Source organism: Equus asinus, chromosome 20 (assembly GCF_041296235.1).
Source record: "Equus asinus isolate D_3611 breed Donkey chromosome 20, EquAss-T2T_v2, whole genome shotgun sequence".
Taxonomy (NCBI): Eukaryota; Metazoa; Chordata; class Mammalia; order Perissodactyla; family Equidae; genus Equus; species Equus asinus.
In genome coordinates, this window is record NC_091809.1 from 95936090 (window position 1) to 95962574 (window position 26485).

Below are 26485 nucleotides of genomic sequence, written 5' to 3' on the forward strand. Positions count from 1 at the left end.
GTGGTAATTTAGGGGCTGGAACACGGAAACAATCTCAGCTCGCCACTAACAATGCCTGCTTCTGTAATTATGCTGCTCCCTGATCTGTCTTCACCTGAGCTTTCCCATCTGGCAAATTAAAGAGGAAAACAGTTAACTCCCTCCCCAGAGAGGCTGTGTTATTATATGGATGTTTTGCATTGTTTTGCTTTGAATAACAGCATATGTAAATGTGCTTCTGGAGGTTAAAATTACACTTACTTTTTAAACCTCGGCCTCTCCCGCTGAGGCGAATGGTTGAAAATGATGGGGAGGCCAAGGCAGGCTGGAGAGAAGGTTAGTCGCCTTGGGATTGCTTCTCCCCTTTCCTCCCCACCCAACGCATTATTTTTATGCAGGTCTGAGCTGCCACAGCAGAGTAAAGATTAGTAAATTTCCTATCGTGGCGTCCTAGCTGGTTCTGACAGGCAGTGTCCAGAGTGGGTTAATCCAGACATTAATCATTAACTCTGCCTCAGGTTGATGTGTAGGGGCAGATGTTCTTGCTGAGAAGAAGAAAAGCCTCCTGTGGCACCTGAAAGACTTTATTGCGCGTGGTCCCCAGCCAGATCACAAAGAGAGTCTAGTTAACACGGGCACTTCACTGCCTCCAACCACCTACCTCTTGTTCAGAGGTTGGCATATGCCCTCAACCTCAGCTCTCCCGCGGGCCCTGCATTGTTGAGCCCTCCCTATCTTAAACCGACTTTCCTGGCATTTGAATCATCACTTCGATGATGTGATAATATCTGCAAGTTGGGAAAATAAAAGTGGCATTTGTTTAGCCATAATTAATGAAATATTTATGTTGCATGAGACTATGTGATAAAACCTTAGGCTTAGAGCCTTTTGCTTCTGATTACATTTGGGTTTTTTTTTTTTTTCTATGACCAGACATTCTGACGCCAGCTCTTTTGCACTGAGCAGATGTCGTGTAGTAAAAATGGGTGCCAGATGCTGTGAGCCGCAGAAGGGCGATTTGTTTAAGAGCTGGCTCTGACTTTTTTGCATTCAATTAGTCTGCAGAACAAACCTTACAAAAGCATCTCGGTACCTCAGCTAACTTCAGACATGTATTTTCGTGATAGATGGCATCTCTGAATGCATTCTCAGCAACACACCGTATAAATGGTGTTTAAGGAATTAATTGATTTCTGCATAATGCCTTTTTAAAAAATATATGAAAAGAGAGCTACACAGCTCTTGGCAGGGACCCAGAAACGTAATTAACGTTTGCCCTTAGGTACTGCCACTTCATGCTCATGGCAGGTGCAGTGAGGGGAGGGCAGGGAGGAAGGGGGGAGGGGTAAAGGGAGAAGGGAGAGGCAGCTTTGGGTCATGAAGCACGAAAAGAAACTATGAGTTCAGTGACCTCTTCTTTTCCCAATTCAGGTCCCAAGCACATCCCGGTGAGAGCGCAGGTGACAGGGGCTGCCTCTTCCCCCTCCTCCAGTACCTCCTCCTCTGCAGATGAAGAATTTGATCCCCAGCCTTCCTTGTGGTCAAAGGTAACAACACTTGGCAAACCAAAGTGGGCCTCGGCTTTCAGGGGCTGTTTACTCTCCAGATTTCAGAGCCAATGTGGGCTCCAGCTGCACTGGTTCCATTAGGAGGATCACGTTTCATTGCATCTCACAGCAACCACTCTTTCTACCTGGAACACCCCAAGAATTACCTTTTTTAAAAAAAGGTTTAGAAGCTTGTCTTTCTCAGAGACTCAAAAGAGGGAGGGGAAAAACACCCCCAGACACATTTACTTGAAACCATTTGGTGACTAAAGCTCTTAAAGTGGGTTTAATATGTGGTCCAACAAGCAAACCATCGAAAAAATTACAACAAGCAGATGCATATTTCCCTGGGGGAAGCACAGCTTCATTTAAGGAGCACTAGAGACAGATTGCATGGAAAATGTTATGTTTATTCTAATCAGGAATACGAAATGAACCATGCAGTTGCATCTAGGCACGGATGCTCCCAGGCTCCCTGCTGCGGAGGGGACTAGCTGTGTGCCAGCTAGGGAGATGGCAAGCCTCCTCTTTGCTTAATGAACGTTAATATTTCTGAGGAACACTTTAAACAACTCCCATATCCGTAGAGGAAAAAACACAAACATTGTTATATGTCTTTAAATGTGTCTGTCACATACACGGAGACACAGATCCCATGGTCAAATCTCCCCATTGTTTTCTTTATCCACTGGGGCTGGAGCATTTTCACTGGGACTAGGGGCTGAATGGCTGGACCTAAAATGCTTCCTGGGTGGACAGAGAAGCAGTTCACTGCTCTGGCAGTGTTTATTTTTTGCAACAGTGAGGATCTGAAGGAAAAGGGAGAAAACCAAATTTATTTACTTAGACTCAACTTTTCCATATCTGGCATTAGGAGCTTTGGCATCTTCTCAAGTCACTCGGGGTTCCAGCTCCCCAGAGCCCAGCTTGGAGCAAGTCAGGAGGGGGCTGGCACATGGCATGAGTGCATGGTATGTGTGTATGTATGTGTGTGTGAGAGAGAGAGAGAATGATAATGAGAGACAGAAAGAATATGTATGGATTTGTAATTTCCAACTGTGGGCATCTCTGATTAGTTTGGTACTCAACACAAATGAATTCTGTGTGTTATGTGGATTTCTGGGGTTTCCTTACTGCCTCCCTCCCTCCCTTTAAATGACTTGGAGTTAATTCTGTCTTCAAATGAATACAGACATTCATCAGCCATTCCAACAGCCATTCCAGTCCTCATGGAGAAAGAAAGCATGGAGCGGCCCAAACACATCGAAATAGCAAGACCATGATATCTAGGGCAAGCCTTGCAAGTAGCTCCTTGTCTTCCTGCCGGCCCAGAGCAGAGCCAGTCATCACTTAAGCTCCCAGCATGGTAAACCTTGCCCACTTCACCTGGCTTCCGACGTGGCTGCTCTTATAGGCAGGGAAGCTGGCAAAAGGGTGACTTGTTTACGACTTCCCAAAGGCTCACCCTGAAGGAACGAAGGGAGTTTTTTCCCCTCTGGTTTCTTAATCTCTTCTGTCCCATACAGATATGTCCCCAGCCATGTGGCACAGAGCCCATGTCAGCTCAGATGAACTTTTGTGCAGGAAGCTGGAAACAGGACGTGCACACCCCCACCCCTTCCCTCTGCTCTACCCCATCCCGCTGCCTCTCCTCCCAAACACTGCCTGGATCTGAGACTGGACAGCAGCTTGTCCTCAGTCCTGCCAGATTTCTCCCTTTCTCTGTCCTTTACCTTTTTCTTCCTTAGCCTCTTTCCTTTCTTTCCTGTGTCCTCATTACCAAAACTGAGGATATAAGAACTGTGCCTGGCGCATTGTGAGGCTCTAGGAACATTTGTTAATAAGTCATCCTTCTTTTCTGTGTCAACATCTTTTAATAAAAGGCATTGAAGGAATTCTTTCCTCCTCTAGGTTCTGTTTTACTGATTTTTTTTTTCTGGTTAGGAAGATTGGCTCTGAGCTAACATCTGTTGCCAATCTTCCTCTTTTGGCTTGAGGAAGATTGTCTCTAAGCTAACATCTATTCCAATCTTCCTCTACTTTTATGTGGGATGCCACCACAGCATAGCTTGATGAGCAGTGCTAGGTCTGTGCCTGGGATCTGAACCTGCGAACCCCAGGCCACTGAAGCAGAATGTGTGAACTTAACCACTACACCACCAGGCTGGCCCCTGTTTTGCTGATTCTTGACAAAGCAGTCGGGGTTTGGCAGCTTTGCTACTAAGATGGCATGATGCTGTTGAGGCATCCCCCTTGAAATTGTATTAACTAGTCTTAATTTATGGGGAAAGTTTGACGTTTCTATCAAGCAGAGGTCCTCCCCTGCCCAGGAAAGGCAGAATCAACTAGATGAAATGTGGATGCTGGATTCAGGTTACTGCGCTCACCTTCTGGCTCTGCCAGTTACTATTGTGTCATCTCGGGCAAGTTATTTAACTTCTTTAAGTTTTGATTTCCTTATCTGTAAAATAAGTGTAATTGAGGAATAAATAAGATGATACATGTGAAGTGATCAGTACAGTATCTGGCACAGAGCGCTCAACCAACGCTGGGATTTATTATGTAGCTTCGTACAGTGGAAGCTCAAGAGAGGTTTGTTAAATGAATGAACTGGCTCTCCATATAGATTGAGATAGACAATCCCTGGATAACAACGGCCAGTGATCTCCACCAGGCCCCTCCTCCCAGCCTTTCCAGAAAGGTCCTACTTGCCTAACAGACGGGTTCCCCACCCAGATGGCTGCGAAGCTCGGTTCACAGCGGTGGAGAGTCAATCTGGAAGTCCTCCCCTGGAAATAGAGATGATACGATATGCACTAAGTTGGAGTTCTGAGAGCCAAAATTTCCTTCCAAGGATGAAGGAAAGGATGAAGAGCTTTAGGATTATAGATCCTAAGGAGAATTCTAGAAAAAACAAATTTCATCATTGAGATAAATGTTTTCACCAATGTTTTGTAGACAGTCTAACCCTGAAAGCTGGATGCTTTCCTAAGGAGAGTGACGGTCTCTCCATCAAATGGGTGACAGAATGACAAGGATCCAGAAGCCCTGGAAAGGCGCATCTTTCAAGGCACAATCTCTAACCTCTGTTATGGACCCAGATTCCTCTGGGATCAGTCCTGTTATGGCTATTCCCCACTTGTGGATTTATGGTCCTTTTAATAAGCAAGCATTCAGTTCAACCACAGTTGTTGAAAGCCCAGACACCAGGCTAGCTGTAACAATTTTTAATTCCATATTTGTTTTTCCAGCGTTATGAAGTCTCCAGCATGCTCTAATCTTCATCCTAATGTAGAAAATTGATCTGCGTGCTCAGAGAAGGCAAACTCATAATAAAGCTAGCCCAATTTGAACATTTATTTTATACACATAGGAGCTATATGTATACTATATATACTCCTACACACATATATACGTACATATATATGAAAAATAATATTAGTATAAAATTATAATCATGCTAATTTATAATACAATAATATAATAACCATGGTAATAATATTAAAAATCATGTATTTACTGAATATTTCTCCCATATCTTTTTTAAGTATTCTTCAAAGGGCTTGACCCACCTTATCTCATTTAATCCTTGTTATGTCCCCACAAGGTAGGCGTTAGGTCATTCTCATCGCTCTGAAGACAACCCTGAAGTTCAGAAAGTTGTGTGACGTGCTGAAGCTCACACAGCTCAGCGGAGACTTGATGCCAGCTTTGCATGGCTCCTGGGCCGCGTGCTCAACCATTGTTCTCTGCTGTTTCTCCAATCAGAAGTGTCTCCTGCACTTTCCGCTATGTGGAGCTGGCCCCACCACTACTTCTCCTGGTGTCTAAAACCCGGAAGTGACGCCATCCAGATCTAGATAGCTATTTTAAATGCACCAATTTTGAATGCTCTGTGTTTTATGAGCCCAGGCACACAGAACCCAGTGACATTAATGATGTATTTGTACCAGCAAAGTGAAGTAGAGAAGGGAAGCGATCTTATGTCTCTCTCAAGCCAAGAAAACTTTGAGTTGAATTGTTTAGATATGTTCCTCTATGCCCAGGTTTAATTAGGCAATGTAGACCCAACCTGAGGACTATGTAATGTTGTTAACTGGTTTTCAGGTAGTATCCTTGTGTGTGTGCGTGTGTGTGCATGTGTGTGTGTCCTGGGCTTGTCATCCATGGACTTTATGGAAGCACCTGTACAGAGTATAATTCTTGTATTATTCCTTCCTTCAACTGAACCAAGTCAATGCTCTATAAAGCCACTCTCACCAACATACCTACATATCTATCCCCACCCACAAATACCAGTTTCCCAATCCAGCCCCTACTGGCCTCATGTGGCTATTTAAATTTACATTTACATTCATCAAAATGAAATAAAATTTAAAATTCAATTTCTTATATACACTAGCCTCATTCCAAGTGCCCAATAGCCACAGGTGGCTAGTGGCTTCCATATTTTAGACAGCACAGATATAGAACATTTCCATCGCTGCAGAAGGGTCCATTGGACAGCATTGTTCTAGAAGCTGAGCAGTGGTTTGGTTGAGAAGGCAGAAGCCTATGACAGTATTTTGTAAATTTCAACCCCCATTTTTCTCAGACATATTTTTTCTTCTCTGTTGGTTTTTGTAGGAGAGGAAGACGCTTAGAAGAAGGAGGAAGCTGGAAAAAGCAACAAAACAATTGGCTAAGCAAGAAGAATTGAGAAGGCTTCATAAAGCTCAGGTCAGAAAGCACACCTGAGATGAGTGAGTGGGTGTGGGGTCCTAGGAATCTGCGTCTGAGAGCCCTTTGGAAATCTGTATGGCACTGGGGGAGGTGGGCTGGCAAAGGTCAGTCTCTCCGTCTGAGCGACTAGGTTTGTGGCCAGCCTACAGGCCCTGACCCCGTCGCTGGTGGGACTCTGGGGCCTGGAGAGCCCAGGGGTTGAGCTGGCCTGCTCCCAGCTGCCTTTCCGTTTGCAGACATGTGTCCTTCAAAATGAGCCTAGGATGACAGCCCACACATGGCCTTGGGCATCATCCTAAGCCCTGACTGCCACAAGGCAGTGGGCTTAGTTTTGTCCCCTGTGAGGACACAATCTTCCCCTGGCTCCCTGACAGTGTCTTTGCTGAACTGACAACAATTAGGGACTGTCTCTAGTCCAAGGTCAGTTGAAACATAAGCATCCAGCATTTTGATAGAGATTTCCTAGCTTGACTGTTAACTCCACATACTTCTGCCCAAGTTGATCTGCCCACCTCTGTCACAGAGGGGCAGAATGAAGCAGAAGGTCAAGGCATTCTCCTGCTCCCTGAGGACCCCAAACCTAACCTTGAAGAACAGTTGGGTTGTAGGACAAGAGGACTTAGAATGACCATTCACATTAATCCAATGTATTCTTATATCCCTTCCTGCAGTTATTCTTTTTATCTGGGCATGTAGTCCTTTAAGTTGTTTCTGGCAAGAAGGAAGTCATTTAACCCAAACTCCTTACCCTTCCCAGTGACTGACACAGGAGCTACCCCACCCTTCACCTAGTGAACAAGGAAAATTCCCACAAACTCCCTCTCTCCACTCTCAACTTCTGAAACAGGTTTCCTTGAAACATTTCAACTTTTCCTTCTGAGAACAAGATAAGTCTTGATGATATGGATTGGCAAACCCAGCCATTTCCCCTCCTTGTATTTTCACTCCAGACAGTAGGTGGTGATAAGAGAAGAGTTATGATGGCTTTTTGAGTCCTAATCTGCTAACACCCATAGCAGCCTTCTTTAGTCTTTAAGATTTTCATCCTTAGTCTACAAAGAATGACCGCTGTATTAGTTTGCTCAGGCTGCCATAACAACATTCCACAGAATACGTGGCTTAAACAACAGGAATTTATTTTCTCACAGTTCTAGAGGCTGGAAGTCTAAGATCAAGGTGCCTTCAGTGTTGGTTTCTGGTGAGGGCTCTCACCCTGGCTTTGTAGACAGCTGCCTTCTTGCTGTGTCTTCACATGGCTTTTTCTCTGTGTGTAGGCAGAGAGAGAGAGAGAGAGAGATCTGTGGTGTCTCTTCCTCTTTTATAAGGACCCCAGTCCTATAGGAGTAAGGCCCTACCCTTATGGCCTTATTTACCCTTAATTACCTCCTTAAAGGCCCTATCTCTAATTGCAGTCATATTGGGGGTTAGGGCTTCAACATACAAATGGGGGGCGAGGGGACGTAATTCAGTCCATAACAACCACACAGCCATAATGGCACAACAGTCAGTAATAAAGTCATTTAAATGTTTCTCTTCCATTAGCAATTCCACACCATGCCATCAGGAGATAGATTTGTAAAGATATAATTATCTCTAAGAGAGAGGCAGAGAGGAAGAGGGCATGAAATTATAGTAGTTTTCTGTAGATTTCCCATCTATTTCAGATTTTATGTTGAACACTGGGGCTGAAACACTCTTAGCTGGGACAAGAAGAACCAGGCGGCTCCTCGGGCCCCACCCCTCCTCAAGTCTCTTCATAGGCTGGAGGTACCTCAGCGATTGTACCCCAAATCCAGGGAGGCTTAGAAAGATGTGGAGTTGAGGAGGAAAGGGAGTGAGCCAGAGCCGGAGGAAGGTGCAGGGGGAAGAGCACACACTTACCTGCCCAGGCGGCTGCCAGCTCCTTTAGTAGACCTGGTCTGCTGGGGGCACAGTCTGTTCTGCCAAGAGAGATGCCTTTGGGCAGTAGATCAAATCGACAGGGATGAACAAAATGTACATAGGAAAGGCTTTCCCCTAATTTTCCTTCCTAATATACATAAGAGAGAAACAGCTAGTAGGGAAAATAAACGTGTAAATGCAAACCCTGTCATGACCCCAAACCTTAATAGGTGCCTTAATAGATGGTGAATCTGAGGAGGGTGTTAGGTTGTCCCTAAACGGGTTAAACATCTTGTGTCTTTTCTTAATAACCTGCTAGTAACAAAGCCACCCGTCTACATCCACAGTAAAAGGGCCCTTGGCATTAGCCCTGCGGTGCGGTGAATGAATAGGTACGATTTATAGCTGAGGACAGGAGCAGGACAAACACAGAGAGGGATACCCGACCCAGGAGTTGGTCCAGGTCTCCTGCTCCAGACCAGCTTCTGGGGAGGTCTCTGCTGGTTCTTCCAGGGAAATGGAATATGAGCATGCTCCGTCTTTGGCCCCGAGCCCCTGTCCTACCCTGAGTCATGGCTGCTGCTTGGGTGGCTATGCCATGACTGTAGTCAGAGGCTGAGGCTCCGAGGAGTCCAGGAGCCCTGAGGACCGCCCACACAGCCCACACCCTCTGCCCCAGAGCACCTGTGTGACTGGGTGGTCAAAGGGGGCTGTTTTAATGTCTACTTGGGGGAAATTGAGCTTACACACAGACTCCTTGCTGTGTGTTTTCATACTAAATAAGGGAAACGCCACGATCTAGTTGTTTGGGAATTCAGAGGTCCTTCTCCAGTCAATCAAGGAGGGACACCCTGAGGGACAGGGCCTCTTCCTCTTGGAAAGTAAGTGGCAGACTCAGCCCACTCGTGTGACTGCACATGAGGAGTCCCCACATGACATGTGATCCTGGTGTTGCAGGCCATCCAGAGGCAGCTGGAGGAGGTGGAGGAGCGGCAGAGGGCTTCCGAGATCCAGGGCGTGAGGCTGGAGAAGGCGCTGAGAGGAGAAGCAGGTAGGCATCCCAGCAGATCTGTGCAACAGATCTGTGCAACAGCCCCAGCGGGGCTGTGTCTGTGGTCTGAGAATACGCTGGTCCAGCCATCTGGGCCGAACAGCGAGAGTTTGCCACCCTCTGGGGATCTGTCAACATTGACACAGAGTGCTAAATCCACAACTGCTTCACACTTTCAAAATCAGACTGGCATTCCCATTTGAAATTCCTAGGGGCATTGGTCAGCCTGGGGGCGTTGTAACTGGATTTCTGGTCTGCCCAGTTCTCCTCCGCTAGTGTGAATGTTCTTTGCAGTTGAGGGGTTAAGATAAATTCCGGAGGAATATTTGGGCGTTCAAGCAATGTTGGTGGTGAGTCAAAGTCCTGGTTTCTCCCTTTACTTGTCTTATGACCGTGGGCCAATCCCTCCCTAAACCTTTACGAACTTTGTTTTCTCTTGAAAATGGGAATAATAGTGATTTTAGAACTCGTATAAGGACTAAAGAAGAAATTATGTGTGATGCATAAATTAGCACATGGCCTGGCACAAGGTAAAGCAATAAATGGTGACTATTCCACTGATGGCTTCAGATTCCTAGATTCCCAACAGAATTCATCAGGTGAAGACCTCCAGGAGTTGGGCATGAAGACCGTGGGTCTATAATAAGGAGCATGAGACAGTTTCAGCCTTTGAGAAGTTTATAGTCCATTGAGGGGCACAGATATGCAAAGAGATAAACTGCAAGACAGGAGGACAGGTGCTGTGATAGGAACCAGCATGAGGGTGGAAGGGGATCAGAATCACAAAGTCATGCACGCAACATTGTGAGGGCTGCTTCCAGAGCCTGGCAAGGGCCCGGGGGCCCTGCGGTGTCAGCTTCATTGGCTGTATGGTTAATTCGTCTCTGGATAGCATGGAAACATTGGGGTCTGACTTTACCCCCGTGCCTCAGTTTCCTTCTTTGTAAAGGAGGAGGGGTAATCACACCTGTCTCTTGGATTCGTGGTGAGGATCGGCTAAAACAATTTATGCAGAAGCCCTAGCACAGTGCCTGACGTGGAGACCAGATTAAGAAGTATTTGTTCCTTGTCTTACTAAATTACAGTTTGCATTTCCTTGCAAAGATAACCCAAGTCCACTCATCAGAAGTAGATTTCATTACAGAACTCTTGACTGTGTCCTGCTGTTTGGAGTGACGGATGCTGCCTGTCTTTACAGCTGCTGTTGGAACCTTTGATTAAAATCAACCGTCCTTGTTTGATGTTTGGTCCTACTTCCAATCAAGAAGGTGCTGGCACTTGTCTTTAGGAATCTGCGGATTTCAGGGAGAGCCTTAGAAATGCAAAGGATGAACCGGCAAAGCGAGGGCATGTTTCATTTTGCTGGGGAGGCAGTATGGCATGGCGGGGCAAGTAGAATTACAGGCATCAAGGATCGTGTGCTCAAATTCTCTTCCACTGCCTTTAAACTGTGTGGTCCTGGGAAAAATCACTTAACCTCTCTGGCCCCAGATTCCTTATCTGAAAAATGGAGCTAATAATCTCCACATTACCAGGTCATTTGGAGAATTAAGAATTTGGGTCGGCAAGGTGACTCTCAGAGTGTCTACCACACTGTAAGCATTCGACCAATGCTACCTGATACTATTTCACAAAATATTACTCAACATTCACATACATACACTTTTAAAGAATTGACTCTGTAATCTTTACTGCTTGAAATTTAAATTCCAGAAACCAAATTTTTAAAGCTTCTGAAACTCTGTCTCACCCCTAAATGTAAAGAAAGGCTATTCGAGTTATCAGCTGAAGAAACCCAGCCAGCCTGTGGTGTCTTCAAATGCGTGTTAACCCAGCCAGAAGATAGATTCCATCCATTCCCTTTATATCCTTGCTAATTTAATTCCCCTCTTAAGTTTATGGGCCTTTTTCTTCTTGATTGTCCTTGTGTGGGTGACAGATGCAGATCGACAAGAGCTGGAGCCTGTAAGAGTCAAGTCAGAGAGAGTGGCCCCAAAGGAAACCAAATGGAAGATTTGCAAACCAGGCATCAAAATTAATACACTCTAACTTGTAATAACATTGTGCAATAATAGTATTCCTTTGCGGTTTAATATTCTATTCAGCCCCTTTAAGAGATTGCCCTGGTGCTTAATGAATGACCAATGCTTATTAGGTTAAGTTGTATTTGAGCTGGCCTGTGCTGTTCTGGTTCAAGTGATTTAATGGGAATTATTTAATAGGTATTATTAGGATAATTAGAAAATGATCACAGTTAGGCAATAATATTGAGCTATAAAGGTTGTGAATAACCAAATTTAGAGACAGGCCTGAAAACATGAGCAGTCTGCGACACTTATGTAAGTCTCCTCTAATAATTATGTGCGCCAGCCTGAAAGGGTCTTTTGTTCCTAGGAGTTATTCATTAGGCGGCCATTGAATTAGAGGAACATGCGGGGGTGCGGGACGGAGGGCAATGATGGCTGATGAGCAAAATGAGGCTTTGATGAGCTCCTAATTGTCGTGACAACAATTCCTGCTTTCTTTTTTCCCAACAGTCAGAAATAAGCTTCCCCACCCCCGGGAAGGGTTTTTCCCCATTTTGTCAAGGAAAGGGAAACAAAGAAAAACCGAAATCCAACAATCCACCCCAGATGACATTATGTCATTATGTTCGGTACAGTGTATGTATGACTGTGTGTGTGCATGGTATGGATGGATGTCCTTGACAAAGGGAATAGATTCCCCTGGTGGTCCTGGCTGCCCAGAGTAAAGGACCAGGATATCTGGCAGCCCGATTGCCCTGGGCCCCACCCTCTGTGAGGAGGCCATACGGAGCTCTGCCAGCAGTTTAGACTTTTCTTGATCAAGGCACAGTTAGCTACTGGTTTGTTGGTTGTCAGTGTGGCGGTCAGTGTTAGGTGCCGGGGCTATGGAATACCCCAATTTAGTAAGAGACCACCATTAAAATTTAGATGATGTGAATAATAGATTCTGCTCTTTCTTTCTACCTGGAGACAGGTGAAATCTGACGAAAACTGAGAACAGCTTTGAGGGAGAAAGGATTTGTCCTCAGGGGAAGTGTATGGGAATTGTTCCTCCCTTATAGCTTTACCAAATTTGGGGAAGGTTTGTCAGCTGGTTACCTGCATTGAGCTTCTTGCTTTCTTTTTTGGAGCCCGATGACTTCTTCACACAGATGAAGGGTTTACAAAGAAATCGCAGGATGTGCAAGGCTGCCAGCAGGTGGCAGCAGGAGCACACCTTATGACAAGAGAAATCGCAAAGAAACATAGCCAGGAAGAGGGAAGTAGTTTGGCTGATACTCTGTGGTCTTCATCTTGACTGCTGCTGATAAACAGAAGGAATAATAGTTTCCTGGATAATGTAACAGTGAGGTGTCCTGAAAAGGACATAGATGTTAGAGTTATACGTTTGTGATTTTGAATCCCCATGCCATTCATAGTGAATAGCCAGCAGTAACAGGACTCCAAAGTTGATGACTAAGCAAGCAAAGAGACTGGGTCGGTGTGCCACAGTTCTGTAATTCAGTTAGAGTCACACACTCCTGAGTTTGAATCCCGATGCCGTCCTTATACAACAATTACTAACCTCTCTGCCAAACTTTCTCATCTCTAAAATTGGACCAATAATACCAACCTGATGGGGATGGAATGAAGAAAAGACTAAATGAAATAATGTTAGTAAAGCACCTAAAAAAAAGTGCCTGGTATATAATAGGTGTTCAATATGATTAATTCTTTCTCTTTTCTTTTATATCCCTATCATGAAACAAAGCTCCATGGTCAATGATTTCTCTGATCGTACCTATTTATTTGTTCATTCATTCACATTCGTTTATAGCTACACTCCCTAGAGGAGATTTAAGTTGGTTTCTATAAATATGTATAATTCATTAATTTAATGTCTGTATATAAGGATCTCAATGTAGACTCATACTGTCCCCCACCCCCCAAAAAAAACTACAATTCAGTAAAAGTGGTTCCACAATGAGAGCAAAACACCTTGGTTGTGAAACATGCCTCTCTGACACTCTGATAATTTGGGGTTAGTTTTCAAGGAATAGACAGCTTTAGGTGACCTTCCATAATTATTTGTTCCCTACATCCACTACTGAAAGATAGTGAGTCCAAGGCCATACCCTCTGGTCAGCCATTAGGAGTGGCCGGACGCTGTGCCCTCAAAGGTCAGCAGAGCAAAGGAAGGGTTGACGTCCTTCTGTGATCCTGGAGGAATCTGATTGTCTGAATACAGGGTGGCCATAAAATTAGAAGCACAAATAATATTATTTCCTCACATAATATAATGGAATATTGACAGGAAAGAGCTCTGGTCTCATAGAGAATGGCCAGGAGTAACAAATCTCCAAAGCTGATGGCTGAGCAAGGAGTTTGGATGGGTTTGCCACAACTCTATGTGCTGAAAGTAGACAGTGAAATTCAGTGCATCAGAGCAAGGAGTCTATTACTCACAGCACAGCAAACAGCAGTAATTGCAGCATAGTACCAGTTGTCCTGTACCCAAGTGCCATGGTGTGACCTGAGAGGCCCAGATGGCCACTCTGCACACAATGGATTGTGCCACAGCCAAGGAACTCAGCAGCTTTTATGGCAACCAGTAAATGAGCCAGTCCCCCTCCCCAGGAAACAAGTAGTTGCACTGTAGCCATGCTGTGGGATCCTGACCCACTCCTCAGAACTGTCTACCTGGCTAGTTGCAGGAATGGCTCTGGGTCAGAGCATGGTCAGGCTTTGCGGTTTGGCATACTCAGCAGAGACATGCAGGGATGCTCGAGGCCCAAGGCTGACTTTCTCACTCAACAAATATCCGTACTCCATTTATTACATACTCACTTCTTTTTCCAGCCTCAGTGGCCACCTGGTGGAAAATCAGTGGCCTTGTAACAGAGATGGGCCCAGTGTAGGCAAGGCTAAGATTCTCTTCCTGAGGAAGTCTTGAGTCTTCTCCATTGAATAGATTCCAGGGTCACTGAGGCCTCAAAGTTATGTGCCCTGGAGCATTACTTTACACAAAAATATTACCCCCACAGCGGCAAGAAATACATTTTATATCACAAGTTAGTACACGTAAGTGTATAACTGAATAAAATGTTACAAGAAATAATACTAAACTTTGCTACATATGAAAGACCAGTACTTTCTATTCTGTCTATTTTTAGTGCTTGTTATGACCCATAAAATTAATTTTGCAACCCTCAGTTTTGAAAAACACTGCCATAATAACTTTACCTGGAAAAATACTTGAAACTAAATAACCAAATGGCTGCCTCAGCCAAGGATACAAAATGAGGTTCCTAAGAATTGTGGAAGAGCTGAATGGTGGACTGGATATATAAAAGCTCATTTACTACAACAGGCATATTTTTAAAAACATTACTAGGCCCTTAAGTAAGTGAGATAGATCTCTCAGGGCCAAGAAAGAGGAGGAAGAGAAGAAGGAGAAGAAAGGTATGCTAAAACTTGCATGTACCAGGAGGGAAGCAGACACAAAACCAGACATCCAGGGTTGCCTTGGGGATGGATATCGGTGATTTTAGAGTCTAAGACTCGGGACCAACAAAAAGCAAGGGAGCAACCCTAAGATTGCCACATTAAACTAGGTCTCTAGCTCCTCAAAAAACAATTATAGATCCTCTATGAAAGAAACTATGCCTCAGTTTAGACTTTCAGGATTCAGACAGATTAAGTTCCAGAAACTATGAGCTTATAATAATAATTTTTTAAATCACCTGAAACACAAGGAAGCAAGCCACTAAGAATGAGAGTCAACAAAAACAAATTTAAATGGCCAAGAACTTCATCTCTATTAATTACTAGATATAGAATATCCTATGTCTAGGTGTAAAGTAGTTAAAGAAAGGCTAGACTACAGACAAAAATGAGCAAGCAGAAAAACACTATAAAAGCGAACAGGCAACACCACCTTAACCTTAACCTTAACCAACCATAAAAATAATCAAACTTAACATCATGAGCTTCCTGCTCTGATTTACTAAGAAAGATACATCTGCACTTATGCAGCACCTCAGCCAGAAATGCTTAACTTGAATTTAACCATAAGGATACAACCAGACAAATCCGAATTGAGAGACAATCTACAAAATAACTGACAAACGTCAATGTCATAAAAAAAGGGGTGAGGGGAGAAACTTAGGAAGATGTTCTAGATGAAAAGAATAGAAATAAATGTAACAAATATAATGTTTAATCCTTTAGGTTTAAATTTTTTTCAAATAAAAAATTGAGGGAAAAATGACCAGGAATATATTTTTTAAAAATAAAGTAAATGGAGAGTTGAGAAATGAAAAATATGTTCAATGAAACTAAAAACTCAGTGAATGCACTAATCGGCAGCTTAGACACAGCAGAAGAGAGAATTAGTGAATTGGACAGTCTATTTGAAGAATGCACCACAGAGATAGAAGGAGATGGAAAATATGAAAGAGTAGTTTGTAGACATAGAATGAGAAAGTCTGGTATGTGTTCAATTGGAGTTTCAGAAGGAGAGAACAGAGAAAATTAAGGTTGGGTATTATTTGAAGAAATAGAGCCTGAGATACTGTAGCAAAGTATTTAGAACAGGGCCTCGAACCAAATGCATGCTATATAAATGTTAGCTTTATTTTTTCCCAAAATAGGTGAAAGACATGAATCTACAGATACAGGGAGAGCCCAAGATACAGAAATCAGGATAAATTTAAAATAAATCCACACTTACCTAAGCACAATGAGGTGAAAATGTAGGACACCAAAGGCAGAAAGATGATCTTAAAGTGGATAAAAAGAAAAGATAATTTACCTTAAAAAAGCACAAAATTTATAGTAATAGTCCTCTTCTCCACAGCAAAAATGGATGTTAGAAGACAATGGAATAATAGTTTCAAACAGCTGAAAGAAAATAATTTTCAAGCTAGAACAGTGCACCCCAAAAAATTGTATTTCAAGAACAAATGCACAATAAATATTCAGTTAAAAAAAACGTTAACTGGGGCCGGCCCTGTGGCCGAGTGGTTAAGCTCGCATGTTCCACTTCTGTGGCCCAGGGTTTTACCAGTTCAGATCCTGGGCACAGACATGGCACTGCTCATCAAGCCATGCTGAGGTGGCATCCCATATGCCACAACTAGAAGGACTCATAACTAAAATATGCAACTATGTAGCGGGGGGCTTTGGGGAGAAAAAGGAAAAATAAAATCTTTAAAAAAAAAGTTAACTACAAACAAAATTCTGGAGAATAAGGAAAAAAATAATAAACCCGAAAGGATGCTCTGAAATATGCAAGAAGAAATGGTAAATGAAAAAAATAGTAGATATGTAAAATCAAATAAACATTGTCAATATAAAATATTGTAGTTTTTTTTTTTTTAAGATAGAACTAAAATACTGGACTAAAATAGATGTAAGTTTGGAGTTGAAAAATTAGAAGTAAAGTGTTCCAGGATCATTATATTGTTTAAAAGGAGGCTGAGGTGTTGATTAAGTTTAGACTTTGATAGGGTATTTAAAATACCTATTTAAATTTTAAGTGTAATCACTAAAAGAACAGAAACAAAGTATATAACTTCCAAATCAGTTGGGAGAAACAGAGGAAGAAGAAATAAGAAAAAATAATCAACCAAACCAAAATCCCGACTCAATTCTAAATAGAAACTTAAAAGCGTAGAAAAAGATACGAGGAAAGACAGTAGAAATGAGTCCAAATATCTCAGTAATAGTAATGGCAGTTAATAAACAAAACAACACCCAACTATATGCTGTTGAGCAGATACGAATAAAACATAAATAAACAGAAAGGTTTGAAGTAAAAGGATGACAAAATATACCCTAAGTAAATAAAGTTGGGGTAGTTATATTAAAAGCAGATAAAACAGGCTTTAATGCCAAAACTATGATTAGGAATAAACAGGTCACTCCAAAATTTTAAAATGATCAAACTCACCAAGAATATTTGCCAGTTTTAAATGTGTACATATTGACTATAACAGGCTCAAAAATATATAAAACAGAAAGATAAAACTCCAGGGAGAAACTTGTACTCTCATGGCAGATTTTAGTGTGTCCCTCAATTAATGGTAGTCAGGCAGACAAAACATTAGTATAAATTTGAACAATGCAATTAATAGCTTTAATTTAATGGACGTGTATAAAATCCTGTACCCTCACATTAGGGAATGTGTATTCTTCTCAAGTTCTCATGATGACTTACAAAAATTGACTATATTACTTCATAAAGTAAATCTCAGAGAATCTGTATTATACAGACCACGTTCTATACTACAGTGTAATTAACTTAGAAATCAATAACCCAAAGATATTTTTTAAAACCATGCATTTGGAAAGTAAAAATATGCATTTCTCATGGATCAAAGAAAAATCAAATAGATCTTTTAAAAAATACATGGAAAGTTAAAATATATGAAATATGAAAATGAAAACAGTGGATCAAAACTCATAGGATGCAGTGAAATTGGTGCTTAGAGATATTGTCTTAAATACTTTTATTAGAAAAGGAGAAAGGCTGAAAAGTAATGAACTAAGTGTCCAACTTAATTTAGAAAAAGAAAAAATAAACCTGAAGAAAGAAGATAATAAATATATGAGTAGAAGTAAACAGAGAATAAAGATAAAATAGAGAGAATCAAGCTAGCAAAGTGCTGTTTCTTTTGAAAGACTAATACAAGACCAAAGGCAATCCTCTTAAATTGGTTTTTTAAAAAAAGATAGAAGAGAAGAAATAAATAAATTAGGAATGAAAGGGACAGATGTAACCACTGATACAGCAAAGATTCAAAAAGATGTAAGAAAGAATATAATGAACATTTAATCCAACTAATTTTAAAATTTGGCAATCTAAGAGTGACTTAACAATCACCACATTACCAAATTAAAGGGGAAAACCATATGGTCTTTTCAATAGAGGAAAATATCATTTAACAAAATTCAACACTTATTTTGGATAAAAACTTTCAGCAAAAAAAGAATAGAACAGGATAGAACTTTCTTGATTTGAAGGATATCTTCCAAAACCTGCAGGAAACATCATTGTTGAATGGTATGATATTAGAAGCATTTCTTCTAAACTCAGTAATAAAAGAAGGAAGCCTACCATCACCTCTTCTGTTCAACATTGTCCAGGAGACCCCAGCCAGGGCAGCAAGACAGGGGAAAATAGCGTAAGGTTTGGAAAGGAAGAAACAAATTTTTGCTGTCTGCAGATGATAGAATTATCCACATGGAAAGCTCAAAATAATGTACAGATAAATTTTTTAAAATAATAAGAGCCTGTATCACAGTGATTGGATATAAGATCAAAACAGAAAAATCAATTGCATTTTTGTATCGCAGCATCCATTTCTAGAAAATGAAATAACACAGAAGTTATTACTTACATCAGCATAAAAACATAAGGTACCTAGGAGTACATCTGACAACAATGTGCACAACCTCTGTGAAGCCAATTTTAAATGTTATCTGAAAGCCACCAAAAGACCCAAACATAATCCCCCGTATGTGAAAACCTGACATAAGCCTGCAGTAGCATTGCAGGTCACAGAAAATCAGTGATTCTGGGGCAGTTGGTTTTCCATACAGGGAAAAATGAAATCAATCCTTACCTTACACCATACAAACAAATAAATTTCACAAAGATTAAAGACTTTAATATGAAAAACGAAACTTGAAAAGTTAAGGAGAATCTTTTTTTAGGGGCCAGCTCCATGACCTAGTGGTAAGTTCAGTGTGCTCAGCTTTGGCAGCCTGGGTTCAGTTCCCAGGGGCGGACCTATACCACTCGTTGGCAGCCGTGCTGTGGTGGCAACACACATACAAAATATAGGAAGAATGGCAACAGATGTTAGCTCAGGGCAAATCTTTCTTGGCAAAAAAAAAAAAAAGAAGAATTTTTTACCTCAAGTCAGCAGTCTGTAGACACTATAAAGGAAAAGAAAAGCCACTCATTTAGAAAATATATTTGCAATATGTAAATACATATATAGATTTGCAAATATAACCAAAGAGAATCAGGATTACAGAATATGTAAAGAACTCTTACAAATCAATAAGAAATAGGCAAACAACTCAATATAAAAATAGGCAAATGATAGAAATATACGTTTCACAGAGGAATACTCATTAGTAATTAGGAAAATGTGAAGTAAGACTACAGTGAGAAACTGCTTTAAACTGTTAAATTATTGACAAGTATTAAACATGATAATACTGAGTATTTGGCAGAATGAGGAACAAGGGGGCCTCTTACTCAATGTTAGTGGGAGTGTAAACAGTCACAACTCTTTGGAAAACAATTAGCTTTTATGCTGTAAAAGTGAACATTTGCATACAGTGCTACTTAAGGATTTCATTCCTAAGAGTATATTCCAGAGAAACTCTTGTGCACATGGACCAGAAGACACATAAAAGAATGTTCATAGCAGTGTCATTCGCAATAGCAAAACACTCAGAACAACCCAGATATCCATTAACAGGAGAATGGACAAATTATGGTATAGTTAACTGTGGCATATGCCACTGAATATTATATATACAGCTGTGAAAATGAATGAGCAACATAATGCATTTTAGAAACATAATATGGAATTTAAGACAAGCACATTACTGAAGGCTACATACAGTATGATATCATTTCAATAAAATTCAAAAGCAAGAAAAACTTTATTTATGATTAAAGATATGTAGCTATAAGCAAAACAGAACAAAAGGTATTTAAAAAAGGAAGGACCAGAATTTTTGTCTTTCAGCTGCAGCCTCTGGCTCCCAGAAAGGAATCGCACGTTACCTTCCACCATCCTGGCTTTGTCAAGACTGAATCAAACCAGACCCACAGTGCAGCTTTTCGGGTGATCACTATCATATGTAGGGAGCCTGTGGGAGGTCAGTGTACCCAGAGCGCTGGGTACAGAAGGCCTGGCTGGAGATTTAAATGAAATAGGCCTGTGGATGAGCGCAGGAGCTAAGAGCTGACCAGAGACAGAGAAGTAGAAGCGGGAGCTGAAACCCAGCCAGTGCTTCTGAGAGTTCTGGCTGGACTTTCTCTAATGCCCTTTCATGCCCCAGATCATCAGTGAGGATGTTGAGGACGTTGACAAAATTGCAACAAACACCAAATTAGGACATCTCACAGATTCTAAGGAGGTGGGAAATCACATCTGAAGAATTAGATCTTTGTGAACCAAACAAGAACCAACTTGGAAAAACCACACGCTAATACACAATCAGAGAAGTATTCCACATTACCAGCAAAAGAAAATGGTTAAAGAGCCATGACCTTAAAGAATAGATTGTTCATTTATTCTGTTATTATTCGTTGAGAAAAATGTTACAACCTTTGAGTGCCAGTCACTCCAATGTGAGCAGGGACCAAGTGTTGCCACACTAGGTGGCTTGAACTTGGTTGTGGGAAGTTATTGAAGAATTTCAGTACAGAGTGACAGAATTTGCTTTGCATTTTGGAGAGCTCACTTAGGGAAAAGTGGGTCCATTTAAATGACTCCATTAATACAAAGTTGTTTTGTGTTGAGTTTTGATTATTTCTTTCCCCTGAGCAAGTGGAATCCTTGCATTATGTCTTGGAAAAGGCGTGATACAAGGGCACAGGAGCAAATGAAGAACCAGTTGATAGTGGACACAAGCAGACGTGGCAGTAAGGGTTAAGTAACGGCTATTCTAGTCACAGCTGGAGGCTGCTTGCCTTCCGGCTGCACCATCCTACCTGCATCCTGGTTCCCAGATATAGGAGTCACAGCCTTGCCCTTGTAGGGCCTCCTGTTCAACAGCAGCCGTGGGACCAGATGGAGATGTGGTTGAGCAAACCACCCGTGTAGGCACGGAGCAGTGTCAAGCCTTTCCAAGCAAGTGCTGGTGAGCCTTCCAGCCACAGGACCTTTTTGTTTACATGAGACCAAAAAAAAGAGAAGTATTTAAGAGTTTTTACTAACCTCACGTGAAGCTACAAGATAAAGTTTAGCCATGTCTAATCAAGTCAGGGATTACACTCTAGCTGAGTTTTAGAGATGAACAGAAAATAATCCATGTGGAAGTATAGGACCGGACACTGGAAGAAAGGACAACGTAGTAATAACAATGGCACATTGTTTATGTTTATGGAATGCTCCCTGTGTGCCAAGCACTGTGCTGAGCATTTTACACGCATCATCTCATTTAATCCCCATAACCAATTTATGAGGAAGATACTATCATCATCATCCCCATTTTTCAGAGGAGGAGACCAAGGGGGAGAGATTCCAGGTTACTTGCGCAAGGTCGCACGTTTGTAAGCAGCAGAGCCAGGTGTGATTGGTCTCAAAGCCCATGCCCTCTGCCACTTCACTCTACTGCATCTACAGGGAGGGACAGTCTAGACCTCGTCAGGACCTACAAGGAAGCTATCTGATGGGCGGCAATGAGTTGATGGAAATTGTGAAGTGAAGTCTCATTGCATTGTTGGGGTTGAGAGCAAGGCAAGTCTGGGCTGGGCACAGTCCACCAGTACCCAATGCTTTGGGAAGGCAGATGCCCTAAATTCTGCACATGATTCCGTGTTTGAAGATCTCCGAAGTGACTTGGACTATCGAGGAAAGGAAGACTCTAAAAAATTAACTGTAGGCTGTAAAATTGCAAATTATCCATTGAAAACAGACAATGAAATTGATTGATTCAGTTCAACCTGTGTTTGTTGGGTAAAGCATCAATAGAAATCAGTGTGGCTACACAGGGAGCGGTTTCATGGACCAGATTTTAGAAGGACACATAAGGTTGAAAAAGCGATATGTAATGCAGGATAAAACTCTGACTAGAACCTGGGGATATGATTCAGCAAAGAGGCTGAATCTGAAAAACAACAAAAAAAAATACTCTAAAGACAGCAAAATAGTGCCTTTAAAGCTGTTTCTTTTGGATTGGGAACAAGGAAAGGATAGGCCCAGTGCTGAGGCAGATGGTGTAATGTTACATGATGGGGAAAGACAGAATTTTCAACTCTCAGCTTTTTGTTTTCTTTGTCAAGGAAAATGATCCTCAATCTAGAAATGTTAAACAAACACCTAGAAGAGGAAATTGAATCTGGATAGGTGAGAAAAATAGGAGAAAAATGAATTCAACTTTCTAAGCCCAGGTGAAAGATGACACATTTAGAGTAGTGTCTTGGATGTGGCATTACTCAATCAGAATTTGTTGAATGAACTGAATTAACTCCCTGGTGTTGAAATAGCTTGCAGATATAACCTCAGTCTTTGAAAACTCATGAAGAATTCCAGAACCAGAAGACTAGAGATGAGTACATTTTCTACTTTTCACATGAGAAAGAAACATGAATTCCGATCCTTGTCAAAATTCTAGAAGGGATTATTAAAGAAATTGTAAATATTTAGAAAGAAATTTAGAGGTTACTGAGGAACCACTGCTATTTACTGAGAAGCTGTGAAAAACAAATGTCATTTCATTTTCTGGGTGGACTTGCAAGGTTGGTAGTGCCAATGGACACGGCAGACATGGTGAAACTTGATTTCAGGAAATGATTTTTTTTATCAAAGTTTCCTGTAACAGCCTAATGGACAAGATATAGAAATGAGGGCTGGATGATACCAGTTGGGTGCCTGCATTGAGCCCACAGAACAGTCTCACCTAAAGGCTAGAAAGGTCCCTAATGGGCCAGATGTCTCTGTTCTTGGTCCAGGCCTGTCTGACATTTTGTTTTTCAGTATCACATAAAGTTAGAGGATGCCCATTTATCAATTCCTCAGAAATCCCAAATCTAGGAGAAACGTGTCCAGATGGATAAGATATTCAAAAGATTTTCCTGTAATGGAACAAAACAAACAAGATGATATTTAACAAGATTCATATGAAGTCTTGAATTAGGTTAAGAAAAAGATCAGTTGCACAAATAGAACATGAAGTCCTCAGACTTCACCACCACTGGTGTGGAAAGACCAGATTCGTTTGCGAGTTAGTAAGAGCCAGGTGAAGACACAGCTGCTAGAAAGACTTCTGCAGCCCCAGGGCACAGGCGGAAGGTGCTGGAGAGTCTCTCTACTCTGGGCTGTTGATATTTTGCTTGATTTGGGACTGTCTTCCATCTTTATCCTGGAAAATTAGAGGGCAAGCAGGGGTGGGCAGCCCTTTCAGGACAACACGATGAATGATGTGGAGGTGCTGACTCTGAAAAAAGAATACCTCAGTGGATGGTGAGACCTGTCTTCAAATATCTGAACGTCTTTCATGTAAAATGTGTAGTTTTGTGCTCTCTCTGTTTCCTCCAGAGGGCAAACTAGACTCAGTGGCTAGCCTCCAACCTATGGAAGACCAATAGAAAGAAGTTTTTCAATACTTAGAATACATGCCCTGCAGTGGGCTGCTTGGACAGTGGGGAATTCCACTATTACACGGGGAGTCATAGTGGAGGCTGGAGTGGCAGGGAGGTAGGGGGAATTCCTGTGTGCCTCCGTGGCTGGAATAAATGACCCCTGAGACTTCTTCCATCACGTACTTGTGTGGTTTGAATAATGACCATCACAGTTTACTGAGCTCCCATTATGTGCCAGGGCTGAGTTGAGGTCTCTTTGTGCACAAGCCCGCTGCATCTTCATAACAGATGAGGGGACTGCAGCTGGGGAGGCTACATTAAGCGTCCTAGCCCACATAGTGGTACGTAGAAGAGCGAAAGTTGGCTCCCAAGCCTGAGTTTAAAGCGTATGCTCTTAACTTCTATGTTATATATGAGATCTGGTCTACATACTTCATTCTTTCACTCGACAACTAATGCCTGGAATACCTTGTTCTTTACCTCGTTCTCTCCCTAGAAAACTCTTACTCATCCATTTAGATTGAGCTCACCTGCTGTCTCTTCTCTGCAGCCTCTCTCACTTCCTCCCCAGGAGATTAATTGCTTCCCTCATGTGTTGCACAGCAAGGGGGCACGTTGTATTCTATTTGGCTACGCAGTGTTGGTTTCCCCCAGTGGACTGCAAGCTCCCAGCTTCCTGAAGAGCTGGAACCAATGCTTATTCATCCCTGTCCCTCAGCACCATAAACAATGCTTAGATGTTGGTACTCAATGTGTTTATAAGTTTATTCATTCATTCATTCAAGAAACCTAAGAAAGGATAACATCTTACTCATTCCCCTCCCTCCTCTCTCTCCCCACTTTAATCCTTACTATGACATTCCACATATCATTGTCCTATTCAACCACCATTAGTGTCCCCTTTGTGTTCTACAGCACAAAGTACTAGTCCCTTAGCATGACGTCCAGGGGTCTCTATGATGAGATCCTCATATACTCTCAGGCCTCATCGTCACCCCTCCGTGCCTCCGTCGCCCTTCCTAATGTCTGTCCCCGCCACCTTCTAGCTCATCCCCTCGTCTTTTCTGATGTTGCTCCTCTTCTTGGAAATTCCTCTCCCATCCTCTTATTTCCTCTCAGAGTGATGGCCATTCTTAAATGTCCCAGTTCATACCCTACCTCTCTCAGGAACCCCCCTTCCAACCTAACACCCTGACCAGGAAAATGGCTCCTCCAACCTCACCCTGACTAGGAGAACCCCCCTCCAACCTCACATGCTGACCAGGAAAACCCTCCCTTCTCTGTATTCCCAGAGACCTTTTCTGCTGCTTTGTTGTGGGATCAGTTTTCTAATGTTCTCTTTTATTTTAGCTTTTTGGGTCCATCTGAGCCAAAAGATTATGGAGCAATATCCTTTTTGGCAGGCACTATGCTTTACTGTCTCCAAATTTCTCATGAGATGTAGCATTATCTATCACTGTATCCCCAGTACCTAAGGCAGTACCTGACACCTATTCAATAAATAGTTGTCAATGGATGAATGAATGAGGGAATCCTCCAGAAGTCAAGACCTGCATAGTGGCACTCATCTGCCCATTAACTAACTAAAATTTGGATCGTTGCATATAAATCCCTCTGTGCCCCTATTTCCTTATCAATAAAAAGGTGGTCAAAGAGACAGTGAGAAAAGGGAACTCTTTTTGTGGATGACTTGACTTGCTGTGATGTGATGTGCCAGGGGCATTATTTGTCTTACAGGCCTAGAGAGGGAGGGAGAGAGAGAGGAGGGAGTGGTACACAAGCAGTGAAGAGCAGGGCCTTCCAATAAGACTCACTTGAGTTCAAGCCCTGGCTCTACCGCTTATTGACTGTGAGCTCGGGCAGTTACTTTCGTCTTTTAAACCTCTGTTTCTTCAGCTCTCAAGTGATGATAGTGAGGGAACCTACTGGTGAGTTTGCTGTAAGGATTAAATGAGATGCCGTGTAGAAGGCACATAGCCCATTGACTGGTATGTAATTGCTGCGTAATAAACAGTAGCTCATTATTATTATTATTGTTATATTGCCTGTGTATCTTATTGTTCAGTTTAACCAATGAGGAAGCAGAGGCTCCAAGAGGTTAAGCAACTTGCCCAAGCTCACACGTCTTCTGTCTGCACTGTTTTCCCCACTGCCTGCGGGACCCTCCAGTATAAATCCTTCTAGAATGGCCATGAGCTTTGCAATACAGCCTGTGTTCTCATTTCAGGGTGAAATACTAGAAAGCCACCTCTATGTTGCTCTTTCTCAAATATGCCCAGATTTTAACATTTTGGTATCTAAACATTTAGCATCTGACTTTGAGTGTCTGAAAGCAGTGTCAATTTTCTCATGGTTATTCTTCTGTTTAATAAAGGTCATTTTCTAAATTATAAGAATATATGGCTATAACTTTCTCCCGATGAGACTCAAAGCTAATAACATTTTTTTTTCATCATTTGGCTTTTCTTTGTGCAAAAAATCAAAATGCCAATCACCACTCCATGACTAAACGTGGTGTGAGCTTCCTTGCTCCGTGAAGGGAGCTGCACCTGACCTGGGCACTCGGTATACACTTGATTTGCGGGGTGGAAAGGAGGAGAGGAGACAGTGTCCAGCAGAGTTACGAGGGTTTTCTTTGGTGGAGGATCTGAGGCATAAACGTACAGAAGTTTTAGGGAGGACAAGTGGGCGGGAGAAGTTTCATTTAAGGCAGGGCATGCTTAAGGGTATATGACCCTTGGTGATGAAGTATTCACGCCCTGAATGTCCAGTAGGACTGCCCCCAGGGTGTGCACAGGTGGGTTGTATTTGTCCTGCTCCTGACCTCGAGGCATCAACAGGCCGTCAGGGGCTGCTGCCTGCTGAGCTCTTTTTGCTACAAACACGGCCCGCTAAAGTGGTTCCAAAGCAGTTTGATCATGGAGAGAGAAATGCCAATCTCACCCATTTGCCTTGATTTCTTAAG

General features: G+C 42.2%; 1 protein-coding gene across 4 annotated transcripts in view; it reads left to right on the top strand.

Moving 5' to 3' along the window:
* Nucleotides 1-26485, top strand: part of MICAL2 (microtubule associated monooxygenase, calponin and LIM domain containing 2) — a 229247-nt gene that overhangs the window by 191202 nt on the left and 11560 nt on the right. For all 4 annotated transcript variants that reach the window (XM_070491125.1, XM_070491126.1, XM_070491127.1 and 1 more), the window contains 3 exons: nt 1411-1526; nt 6153-6245; nt 9087-9180. In XM_070491125.1, the coding sequence (XP_070347226.1) occupies nt 1411-1526; nt 6153-6245; nt 9087-9180 (303 nt within the window). The remainder of the gene's footprint in view (nt 1-1410; nt 1527-6152; nt 6246-9086; nt 9181-26485) is intronic.